General features: G+C 44.3%; 1 protein-coding gene across 1 annotated transcript; it reads right to left on the bottom strand.

The window, feature by feature from the left end:
- Positions 1-1,133: 1,133 nt before the first annotated feature.
- LOC123330217 (vomeronasal type-1 receptor 4-like) lies at positions 1,134-2,225 on the bottom strand. Its single transcript, XM_044931121.2, has one exon. It carries the CDS (start codon positions 2,040-2,042, stop codon positions 1,134-1,136), a length of 909 nt encoding a protein of 302 aa, XP_044787056.1. The 5' UTR covers positions 2,043-2,225.
- Between the last annotated feature and the right edge of the window lie 10,462 nt (positions 2,226-12,687).

Raw genomic sequence — 12,687 nt, 5'->3', positions numbered from 1 at the left:
GATCTCCTTGCAGTCCAAGGGACTCTTAAGAGTCTTCTCCAACACCACAGTTCAAAAGCATCAATTCTTCTGTGCCCAGTTGCATCACTTCATGGCAAATAGAAGGGGAAAAAGTAGAAGCAGTGACAGTTCTTATTTTCTTGTGCTCAAAAATCACTGCGGACAGTGACTGCAGCGGTGAAATTAAAAGACAATTGCCCCTTGGAAGGAAAGCTATGACAAACCTAGATAGCATATTAAAAAGCAGAGACATCACTTTGCCAACAAAGGTCTGTGTAGTCAAAGCAATGTTTTTTCTAGTAGTCATAAATGGATGTGAGAGTTGGATCATAAAGAAGGCTGAGCACCGAAGAATTTATACTTTCGAATTGTGGTGCTGGAGAAGACTCTTGAGAGTCTCTTGGACTGCAAGGAGATAAAACCAGGCAATCCTAAAGGAAGTCAACACAGAATATTCATTGGAAGGACTGATGCTGAAGCTCCAGTATTTTGGCCACCTGATGTGAAGAGCTGACTCATCGGGAAAGAGCCTGATGCCGGGAAAGACTGAAGGCAGGAGGAGAGGGGGCAACAGAGAATGAGATGGTTGAATGGCATCACCCACACAATGGACGTGAATTTGAGCAAACTCTGGGAGAGAGTGAGGGACAGGGAAGCCTAGCATCCTGCAGTCTATGGTGTCTCAAAGATTCAGATACAACTGAGCGATTGAACAACAACAAGAGAGTCAATCTTCAAAGTTCTCATCACAAGGACTTACTGGTGGTTAAGACTTTGAGCTTCCACTGAGGGGGAGCTGGTTCAGTTGACGGTCCAGGAACTATTATCCCATATGCCACACAGCCAAATAATAACAAAAACTAACTAAATAAATAAACGTGGCAGTTTGTGTCACAAGAAAAAAATTTGTATCTTCTCTGAAGGTGAGAGGATGCAACTAGCTAGACTTATTGTGATCATTTTGCAACATGTACAAATGCACATTCATCATGTTGTATATCTGGAACTAATACAATGCTATGTGTTAGTTATATTTCAGTAAAAAATGGATACTGAGGACTTGCAGAATAATTACAGTTACTATTGAAGGTGTCTACTAGATATTTAGCACTTTATTCATACATTCTAATGACTCAAGAGCAGAACCTAGGCGTTCTAGGATCTCTCAGGAGCAGCAGGAAGGGGGAAATAGTGGGGAAACAAGAAACCAAGACATTAGAGACCTGGAGCAACCACAGACGAAAATCTAAAGAGGCACTGATATGGAAAACAAAACTATAATTCAGCATGTAGAAGATGACATAGGTGACCATGAGCATCAGGATGGTGTGGGCGGCTCTGGTCTCCGGGGCGCATCTGTGGTGCCCAGTGGGGGTGTGGATATACTGCACCCTCTGGTGGTGTCTGTGCAGGAGAAGCACCATGGAGCCACTGGACCAGACCATGAGGCCAATAAACATGACATCAGAGATGAACCAAAAGTAGCCAAAGCCTGTGACAGTACCTGAGATTGAGCAGAACCACTTGCCTTGGGAATCAGTATTGTTGTATCTATCCCAAGGACCAGTGATTTTCACAGGAACGTAGATGTACATTAAGAGACTGAACATCCAGCAGGTGCAACAGGAAGGACCAGTGACCTTGGAGGCCCTTCCTCTGAGCATCACCCACTCCGCTCTCCTGGGGGTGAGAGTGAAGGACTGATAGGTGCTCAGGACGCAGGTGGAGCACAGGGCGGTGCTGCGAGCCACCCTCTGTATGTAATACACAAACTTACACCCAAGACTGGACAGGGGGTTTCTCAAAACAAAACCTGTCATTATATGAGGGATCCCAGAGGACAGAAGAAACAAAAGATTGGCTAGGGATATGTGGGCAAGAATTGTGGGTGTGGGTCTCCGGTTGTGGCCAAGCAAGATTGGAGAGATGTTGTGAAAGAAAAGGATGATATTGGCCATAGACCCAACTCCTATCTGTATAAGATACGTGGTTTTCAGGGCTGTCTGGCTTGTGGTTCTCAGGGCATCTTTGTGAAAAGACATGGAGAGGATGTCAGAGTGTCCTGGAGCAGAAAGTAGGCTGTGCTGGTGATGCTATCAGCAGTCTTCTTACATAATCACTGTTGGACAAAGATTTCCACATTTTATTTCTCCTGAAAAGGAAGACACTGTCATAGTCCAGAGAAGTGACTTTACCTGGATAACATACTCCTGACAGCAGTTAAATCATTCACCATTACTATTCTGAATTTTTCCTACTTACTTTTATTTAAAAAAATTTTAAATTGGAGGTTAGTTGCTTTAAAATGTTGTGTTAGGTTCTGCTGTACAACAATGTGAATCAGATGTGAATACACCTATATCTCCTTCCTCTAGAGCCTCCCTCCCATCCCCTCATCCCACCCCTCTAGGTCATCACAGGGCACTGAGCTGAGCTCCCTATGTTATACAATAGCTCTCTATTTACTTGTATAACTGATCTTCTATCTTCATGTAAGATCTATAAACTTAGAAAACATGTCTGCCTTGTTCAGCAACATTGTTGGCTTAGTTCAATCATTTTCAATGTTAGTATTCACAGAAACAGAAAAAAAAATCCCCAAATCTGTATACAACCAAAAAATACCCCAAATAGTCAAAGCATCACGTGAAAGATGAACAAAACATCAAACTTCCTCATTTCAAACCATATGTCAAATTTATGGCAACATAAATTTGCATAAAATATGCATAAAAACAGACAGACTGATGGGACAGAACAGAAAGCACAGAAATTAACCCATGCACTTCTGGTGAATTAATTTTTGACGAAGGCACTAAGGGTATGCAATGGACTAATGATAGTCCCTTCAATAAGTGGTGTTTGAAAACTGGAAATCCACATCTAACGATGAAAAGAGAGATAGTAAACCTTACAGATTCTGGTCGAATAAAAAAATATAACTACATGTATAACAGATGTAAACTAGACTGTCTGTGATCAACTGGCAATGTAGAGAAATATTTAATTGTTATTTTGTACCCGTGAAACAGACATAATGTTGTATCAATTATATCCAAATTTAAAATTCTCAAAAAAAAAAAAATCTGGACACTATCTTACACCACACACAAAAATGTTCTAAACTGGATTAAACTTGGATGTAAGATCTGGAACCATCAGACTCCTAGAGGAAAGAAGTAAGCTCCTTGAATTGATCTTGGCAGTAATGGTTTGGATTTGACAACAAAAGCACAGCAACAAAAGCAAAAGAGTGAGAGTTTATCATATAAGAGCCTCTGCAGGGCAAAGGAACTATGCAATAGGAGACGATATTTGCAATCCACATATCCAGGAATGAATGAATATCCAAAATGTAAAATAATATTGTGCAAAACCCCAAATAATCCAGTTTAAAATGGGCAAAGGACGTGAACAGATTTTTTTTTTCAAAGACGACATACAAAGAGCCTAAAGGTACATGGACAGGTGCTCAACATCTCTAGTCATCAGGTCAAAATTACAATGAGATAGCATCTCTCACCTGTTAGAGTGTCTAGTCTCCAAAAGAGAAGAGATAACACATTGGCAAGGATCTTGACAAAAAGGAACACTTCACACACTGTTGGTGGGAATATTAATGGGTACAGCCTCTGTGGAGAATGTTATGGAAGTTCCTGAGAAGTTAAAACCAGAACTCCCATATGACCCAGCAATTCAGCTTCTAGTATATATACAAGGAGATGAAATCAGATCCCGAAGTAATATCTGTAAAGATGAATATCTGTAAATGAACCCCTATGTTCATTGCTGTATTGTTACAACAGCTGAGACATGGAAACAGCCCAAGGGTCTACTGGCAGATAAACCGATTAGGAAGCTGTGGAATATTACACAGTGAAATATTACTCAGGTTAAAAAGGTGGAAATCTTTCCTTTTGCAACAACGTGGGTAAAACTCGAGGACACTTTGGTATGTGAAATATTCATACACAGACACTGCCTTCTATCACTTATAGGTGGAGTTTGAAAAAAAATTCCATTTCATAGAAAGAGAGTCGAATGGTGGTCACTTGGGAACTGGGGTTGGGGGAAAGAGGAGAAGAGGGTAAAGGGGTACAATCTCTCAGTTATAAGATGAACAAAGACTGAGGATTAATGTAGAACCTGGTGACTACAGGTGATGACACCTATGTGAGGTGATGGAGGCATCAATTCAGTCAGCTGTGGACTCCTTCCCAATATGTACATATATTAAATCACGATGTACATTTCAGATACACTGCAATTTCAATAATCAGTTATGGTCCATGACCGCCTTCCCATCAGATCAGATCAGTCGCTCAGTCGTGTCCGACTCTTTGCGACCCCATGAATCGCAGCACGCCAGGCCTCCCTGTCCATCATCAACTCCCGGAGTTCACTGAGACTCACGTCCATTGAGTCGGTGATGCCATCCAGCCATCTCATCCTCTGTCGTCCCCTTCTCTTGTCCCCAATCCCTCCCAGCATCAGAGTCTTTTCCAATGAGTCAACTCTTCGCATGAGGTGGCCAAAGTATTGGAGTTTCAGCTTTAGCATCATTCCTTACAAAGAATACCCAGGGCTGATCTCTTGCAGAATGGACTGGTTGGATCTCCTTCCCATAGGGCTGAGTATTTATTGGGGTCAGTGATGTGGTCAGATCTCCTACCTGGACATTTCCTGGATACAGAGACCAACCCCACAGGGGAGGTGCCTCCTTGACACCAGCAATCATGACTCAGGTTGCAGGACATACCTGCCCCCACATGACCCATGACCCCCCAGCCCCACACAGTTACATACGGGGCACCCCCACAGCCAGAGTCAGAAATGAACCTGGAGCAGGTCCCTTGTGCTGAGTCAGGAACACACATCCCAGAGCCTGTAGCCCCCCAGGAGCCTCTCTGCACCCACAGGTGTTGGGGGGTGGAGGGAAGTCCAGTGCGGGCAGGTCAGTTTCCATGAGTTTTGACAAGGTAGGAATTCTGTTCACAAATGCCCACCCACTTAATATGAGCACTTTCAAAGGCTCCATCTTCTACCACCAGTATCTTTAAGGTTTAGGTTTTCAACATACGAATATCTACAGATACACACATCAGACGATAGCTGTATTTCCAAATATAATGTTGAATTACCATAGGGAAAACTGCTTTACTTCCTAATTCTAATCTTTTCAAAAAACTTTACTTTGCAACCTTTATACTCATTTGGCAGACTGGAGGTTAACTGGATTCTATCTCAGTGCAAATTTTTTTTTCTCTTTCCCCTGCTCCTCATGTTAAAGAGACTGAGTGCATTTTGTCATTTGATTAGAGAGAGAAAAACATAAGCAACATTGGTATACATAATACAGAACACAGAGAGACTCGAGACAGGATACTACGGCAGAAATTACTGAGCCAACTGCATCCCGTGAAGGAAAATGTGAAGGTTGTCACAGGGTGGCCTTTCTCTCTGTATTTCTGTTTGTGTGTGTATGTGTCTGTTACTGGATCTTATTTCAGGACTTTCAGGTTCTAACCCAAACTCTGCACATCATTATTCCACCTTATTCACACTCAACCCTAATCTATTAAGTCTGAGGAGGTCTCTAGATCATTTTTTATGTGGTTGAGACGTCCAGGGCTCTGGCCATACAGGACTTGGCACAGATTCCACAGTGACCCCTCCCTCTTCCCCTCATTGTCAGGGACCCCAAGAAACAGGGATTTGCAATGAACTCACAGCTCTGGTCCCCCTCAGATACACACCCCAGAACATTCCCCCCTTCCACCTGCCAGCCAGGGCATGGACGGGGCAGCCCAGGACAAGGCAGGGGAGCACGTGTCCTGCCCAAGGCGCTGACAACACAGCTCTGAGCTCCTCTCCTGCTGAGAGCCGGCTCTCCTGTTTCCTGCCCTGAGACTGAACACAAGGGAGCACTCACCTGCCTGCACTTGGCTCCACACTCTGTGCAGGGAAGTGTCAGTCAGGATGGGCCCCAGTTATAGGGACAGGGTCCCTGGGCTGCTCTCCCCACAGAGGAGCCATTATCATGTCATCTGGAGCGGAGGTGACACTGTCTGCATGGAGAGTCTGGGGCGTCTCCAGTGGGGCCAGATCTTACCCCCAGTGCTCGTCCCCCTCACCCACGCCTGGGGACTAGTGACTACTCCTGGCAGTTACTGAGAAGGTCCACATGAGCAGCTGAGCAGAGGGCAGGGAGAGTTTTCTGTGTTCCCTGTGGGAGAACCCAAGTTTAGAGTGAAAGTCACAGCTGGGGGAGGGACACTCACAGAGCACCGGGGCTCCCTTCACTGTGTCTCCCGTTGGGCATTTTCCCTCATGGTCTCACTTTTCCAAACTGTTCCAAAGTGTGTTCACACTGATCATCAGCATGGGATCCGGAGGCTGGGCTTTCTCCTGAGTTGAAGTTCCACAGCCCTTTCTATTTATGGCCTCAGGTCTGTTTAATCTGGAAAACACCCCCTTTGAAACCAGAGTTTCCCTCCTCAGAATCCTCAGGTCTCCCTTGTGTCCACAGGACTCTGCAAGGACTTTGTCATTGGTTCCAAGTCACCCATGGAGCCCCCTCCTTAAGTCTTTCATTGAACCTCCAGCATGTCACCACATTCTGGGCCATTAGTACTGGAAAAAAGCATTCCTGGACATATGAAAGGGATTTAAAAAAACATTGATAGGAAATATAGAGAGATAACATTAAAATGCATGAAATTGGTCATTGAAATGATCACTTGTTTTATGTCCCTGGATATGTTCCAGTGTCTCTTATGTTATAGTCTATGGGAACTTGACTAGAATTTGTATCCTGCTGTTGTGTGAAAATTGTATAAATCTTACTTATGTTGAATTGGTTTATAGTGCTCTTCAGGTCTACTATATCTTTGTACCTGTCTGTATGTTCATTCTATTAATTTTTGACAGTTTGATATTGAAACTCCAACTAAAACTCATAATTTATCTACTTAAAAATAATGATAATATGTAGTAGAACCATATGTAACTTTGTTCTGTATTTTCCAAATCTCCTGTAAATGTGTTATCATACTTTCATAATTCAAAAAATAAAAAGGAAAGTGAGAAAAAGAGAAATGATCAACTGATAATTGTGAATATTCTCTGGGAAATGAATCTGATGTCTCCATCCTGAGACATCATAGAGCAGTAAGGACATATGTGTGTGTGCTCAGTCGCCGAGTCGTGTCTGACTCTTTGCAACTCCATGGACTGTAGCCCGCCAGGCTCCTCTGTCCTTGGGATTTTTTCAGGCAAGAATACCGGAGTGGGTTGCCCTCCTCCAGGGGATCTTCCTGACCCAGGGATCGAACCTGTGTCATTTACATCTCCTGCATTGCCAGGTTGTTTTTGTTTTTTTTTTTTAACCACTAGCGCCAAAAGGACATGTAAACCTCCCCGCAGTGGGCTCCTCCTGCAGCGCATGGATGCTTTCTGGGCAGTGAACGAGTCCACATTTTATAGGCATGGGCTTGTCAAGAGAAGCCAGGCAAGTCAGACAGCTACTGCTTCTGTGAAGTGTACAACCTTGTCCCCTGTCTGGGGAAAATGTGTATGAGAATGTTTATAATGTGTTGAAAATGATTCATTGTGAGGTTCTGTCCCCATGAATCCCAACCCATAGAGATACTGTGGACCTAGTTCACTACCATCACTAATACTAAGTCGCAAAGACACCAACAGAAATACTAACCCTCCTGGTTCTGGTATTTCAACCCAGGCCTCCCGCTGTACTGTCTGAGCCACCAGGGAAGCCCAAGAATACCGGAGTGGGTAGCCTATCCCTTCTCCAGGGGATCTTCCTGACCCAGGAATCAAACTGGGGTTCCCTGCATTGCAGGCGGATTCTTTACCAGCTGAGCTACCAGGGAAGCCTGATTTAACATAGAGGGAATTTAACATCTTGATCTTTGTCAAGATCTTTCCAGAACTGATTATAGCTTGAACGGACAAAGTTTAAGATGTTAAAATAATTGACATAGTTTCTTTTTTACTTTCTTTAATGTGGCTACAGTAATTATATTGCTACAGCCATGAGACTTGTTCTATTGCTTTTTAAAACATGTTTGCTTATTTATCTTCGGTTGCCTCAGGTCTTCGTTGCAGCGCTCTCTTTAGCTGTGGCGCCCAAGATCAGTAGTTGCGGTGCCCTAGCTTAGTCTCCCTGAGACATGTGGGATCTTTGTTCCTCGACCAGGGATGGGACCTACGTCTCCTGCACTGCAAAGTGGATCCTTAACCACTGGACCACCATGGAAGTCCCCAGAGTTTGAGTCTTGCAAAACAAAACGTTCTAGGCATGGATCATAGCGATGATTACAATATGAATGCTCTCTAATTCCACTGAATGGTATACTTAAAATGTACCTTAAAATTTCCTTGGCGTGTGTACTTTACTACAATTTAAAATGTTTTAAAAGATGGAATAAAAATTAAAAATGTCTGTGGGGAGGGAAAAGTGTCTGTAGGATAATATCAAGTATTATCAACATCAATGACATACATGTCATTGGAGTCACGGATGGTGTCAACAGAGGAAAATGGCCAGAAATTAACTGGAGAACTAACAACTGAAAACTTCCAAATTTTGGTAAAAAATAGTAGAAACTCAACCAACTTTTCTAAGTACAAAAGCAAAGAAGGGCTTCCCTGGTGGTCCTGTGGTTAAGAATCCACCTGGCAATGCAAGGGACACAGGTTCGATCCCTGGTCCTGGAAGATCTTCCATGCGGAGCAACTAAGCCCGTTCCCCACAATGACTGACACCCATGTATCCTAGAGCCTGTGCTCTCCAACAAGAGAGGCCACCACGGCGAGAAGTCCGCACACCACAGCTAGAGGGTAGCCAGTGAGGGGCAGCAAAGACTCAGCACGGCCCAAACTAACTAACTAAATACTAAAGAAAACCAAAGAGAAGCATTTGTGGACATTACCATAGTCAAATTAATAAAGGGCGTTGGTAAAAGAAAATCTTAAAAGTTGCAATAGAAAAAAAAAACATATTCATAAGTTTTGGTTTTGGGCAACTCCCCCCACCCCCACTCCCTAGCCCTGCCCCAGATTTAACATTCTGGGCAGGAAAGCTTTTTGTTGCGGTTGGCTTTCCTGCACCTTTTATGTTATTTTGCAAATTTTCTGGGCTCCACCTTCTTATTTTCTCTATTCTCTTGTTAACATCCATAGAGTCTCTCAGTTGTGTCCACTCTTCATAGCCCCATGGACTGTAGCCCACCAGGCTCCTCCATCCATGGGGTTCTCCAGGCAAGAATACTGGAGTGGGTTGCCCTTCTTCAAGGGATCTTCCTGACCCAGAGATTGAATCCGTGTGTCTTGTGTTGGCAGGGGAGTTCTTTACCACTGAGCTGCTGGGAATCCCTGATGATGCCATTCTGAGTGGTTCCTCATTGTAGTTTTGATTTGCATTTCTCTAATAATGAGCAATGTTGAACATCTTTCCATGTGTTTGTTGGCTGTCTGTATGTCTTCTTTGGAGAAATATCTGTTTTAGGTCTCCTGCCCATATTTTTTATTTTCTGTCTTCTTTTTTTTTTTTTCTCTATTGATTGGTGCAGGGCCAGGAAGGCTGACTCAGGGCTGGGCCAGGAGAAGGGCAGGAGATTTCTGGACCCTGGTCCCCAGCTGGCTCTAGCCATCCTTATTTATGGACATCCACTTGATTTGGGGGCCTTCCTGGTGGCTCAGACAGTAAAGAATCTGCATGCAATGTGGGAGACCTGGGTTTGATCCCTGGGTTGGGAAGATCTCCCTGAGAAGGGAACGGGCAACCCACTTCAGTATTCTGGCCTGGAGAATCCCATGGATAGAGGAGCCAGGCAGGCTACAGTCCATGGGGTCTCAAAGAGTCGGACATGACTGAGCGACTTTCTTCACTTTCATTTTTCACCTGACTTGAGGTCTCTGGTCCTCTTATGGAGGTTTCCATTTCCCAGTGGATGAGTTCTCCAACTCAGGCCTGATGCTCCATCACTGGGTCTCCCTGGTTTCCAGGTCTCTTGTTGCCAGGCAACCTCCTTCCCATCCATTCAGGTGACTCTCTGGAGGAAAGACCCTCGAGACCCTTCAGAGGCGGGGGGCGGGGCTGCCTTGGCAGGGTAGAGGTCAGTGGGTCCCAGCTACACAGAGTGCCCCCGACCTTGCAGCAGGCCACTGCTGACCCATGCCTCTGCCAGAGATTCCTGGACACTCACAGACAAGTCTTGGTCAGTCTCTTGTGGGGTTATTGCTCCTTTCTCTTGGATCCTGGTGTGTACAAGGTTTTGTTTGTGCAACAGTATGTGAACGATGAACTTTGAGATGTTCAAGCTGGTTTTAGAAAAGGCAGAGGAACCAGAGATCAAATAGCCAACATCTGTTGGATCATTAAAAGAGCAAGAGAGTTTCAGAAAAAGATCTACTTCTGCTTTATTGACTACTCCAAAGCCTTTGACTGTGTGGATCATAACAAATTGGAAAATTCTTCAAGAGATGGGAATACCAGACCACCTTACCTGCCTCCCGAGAAATCTGTATGCAGGTCAAGAAGCAACAGTTAGAACCAGACATGGAACAACAGACTGGTTCCAAATTGGGAAAAGAGTACATCAAGGAGGTATATTGTCACCCTGCTTATTTAACTTATATGCAGAGTACATAATGCAAAATCCCGGGCTGGAAGAAGCACAAGCTGTAATCAAGATTGCTAGGAGAAATATCAATAACCTCAGATATGCAGACGACACCACCTTTATGGCAGAAAGCAAAGAAGAACTAAAGAGCCTCTTGATGAAAGTGAAAGAGGAGCGTGAAAAAGTTGGCTTCAAACTCAACATTCAAAAAACTAAGATCATGGCATCCAGTCCCATCACTTCATGGCAAACAGATGGGGAAATAATGGAAACAGTGAGAGACTTTATTTTCTGGGCTCCAAAATCACTGCAGATGGTGATTGCTGCTGCTGCTGCTGCTAAATCACTTCAGTTGTGTTGGACTCGGAGCGACCCCATAGACGGCAGCCCACCAAGCTTCCCCGTCCCTGGGATTCTCCAGGCAAGAACACTGGAGTGGGTTGCCATTTCCTTCTCCAATGCATGAAAGTAAAAAGTGAAAGTGAAGTCATTTAGTCATGTCCAACTCTTAGCGATCCCATGGACTGCAGCCTACCAGGCTCCTCTGTCCATGGATTTTCCAGGCAAGAGTACTGGAGTGGGTTAGTGCCTTCTCCAATGGTGACTGCAGCCATAAAATTAAATTCTTGTTCCTTGCAAGAAAACCTATGATCAACCTAGACGACATATTAAAAAGCAGAGACATTACTTTGTCAACAAAGGTCCGTCTAGTCAAAGCTATGGTCTTTCCAGTAGTCATGTATGGATGTGAGAATTGGACTATAAAGAAAGCTGAGCGCTGAAGAATTGATGCTTTTGAACTGTGGTGTTGGAGAAGACTCTTGAGAGTCCCTTGGACAGCAAGGAGATACAACCAATCTATCCTAAAGGAGATCAGTCCTGAGTGTTCATTGGAAGGGCTGATGCTGAAGCTGAAACTCCAATCCTTTGGCTACCTGATGCGAAGAGCTGACTCATTTGAAAAGACCCTGATTCTGGGAAAGATTGAAGGCAGGAGGAGAAGGGGGTGACAGAGGATAAATGGTTGGATGGCATCACCAACTCGATGGACACGAGTTTGAGCAAGCTCCAGGAGTTGGTGATGGACAGGGAGGCCTGGCATGCTGCAGTCCATGGGGTCGTAAAGAGTTGGACACGACTGAGCGACTGAACTGAACTGAAGCCACACCTGCCCACTGATTCAGCCTCACTCTCTCTAAACTCCCAGTGGGATTGATGTTTCCTGGGAGGCTGCTCAGAAGAAAGGTTAAAATTAAGGCTAACCAAGTAGGGATGTTCTAAACTCTGGCCTCCACCTGATGGCCTCACATATCTTTGAAAAGCGGGGAGGGTGTAAATGATACCACCTGCTTCAGAGGGCTGAAGACTATCAGATCTTGCCTGAAATGCTCTTACCTGGAGGGCTTTTGCATTATTAGCATCCAGTGAATGTTAAAGCTGGTGGAGACTCTTATGATTGTCAATGGTGGGTGATGGTGATAAGAGTGATGCTGGGGCAAAGTCCCCACAAGTCTCAATGATGACTGTAATGGGGTATCAAGAGACACCTGCGGTGGAACCTTCACCTTTGAAAAAGAAGGAAATTCTGCCATATGCAAAAACATGGATGGGCCTGGAAGACGTGGTGCTCAGGGAAATAAACCAGCTACAGAAGGAAAAATACTGCATGATTCCACTCCTATGAAGTATCTAAAATAGTCAGACTCATAGAACCAGAATAGAACGTGCGTTTCCAAGGGCTAGGGCAGAGGGAGGAGGAAGTTGGGGATAAATGTTCAGTGTGTATAAACTCTTGGTTATATGAGATGAGTTCCAGTGTTCTGCTATTCAAAACATGCCTATAGTTAACCATACTGTGTCAGACACTTAAATATTTAAGAGTGGGACTTCCCTGGTGGTCTATTGGTTAAGACTCTACCTTCTGATGCAGAGGTTGTGGGTTCAATCCCTGGTCAGGAAACTAAGATCCCACATGCTGAGGGGTGTGGCCAAAATTCAATAAGTAGTAGATAAATTAAAAAAAAATTTAAGATTGTAGGTC

This window comes from Bubalus bubalis, chromosome 18 (assembly GCF_019923935.1).
Source record: "Bubalus bubalis isolate 160015118507 breed Murrah chromosome 18, NDDB_SH_1, whole genome shotgun sequence".
NCBI classification, from domain to species: domain Eukaryota; kingdom Metazoa; phylum Chordata; class Mammalia; order Artiodactyla; family Bovidae; genus Bubalus; species Bubalus bubalis.
Note: the sequence above shows the minus strand (reverse complement) of the source record. Positions and strands in the feature narration are given on the sequence as shown.

What these genes read in the sequence shown, in the direction of transcription:
- LOC123330217 (XM_044931121.2), bottom strand. Translation starts at nt 2,042, where the DNA reads ATGTCTTTTCACAAAGATGCCCTGAGAACCACAAGCCAGACAGCCCTG.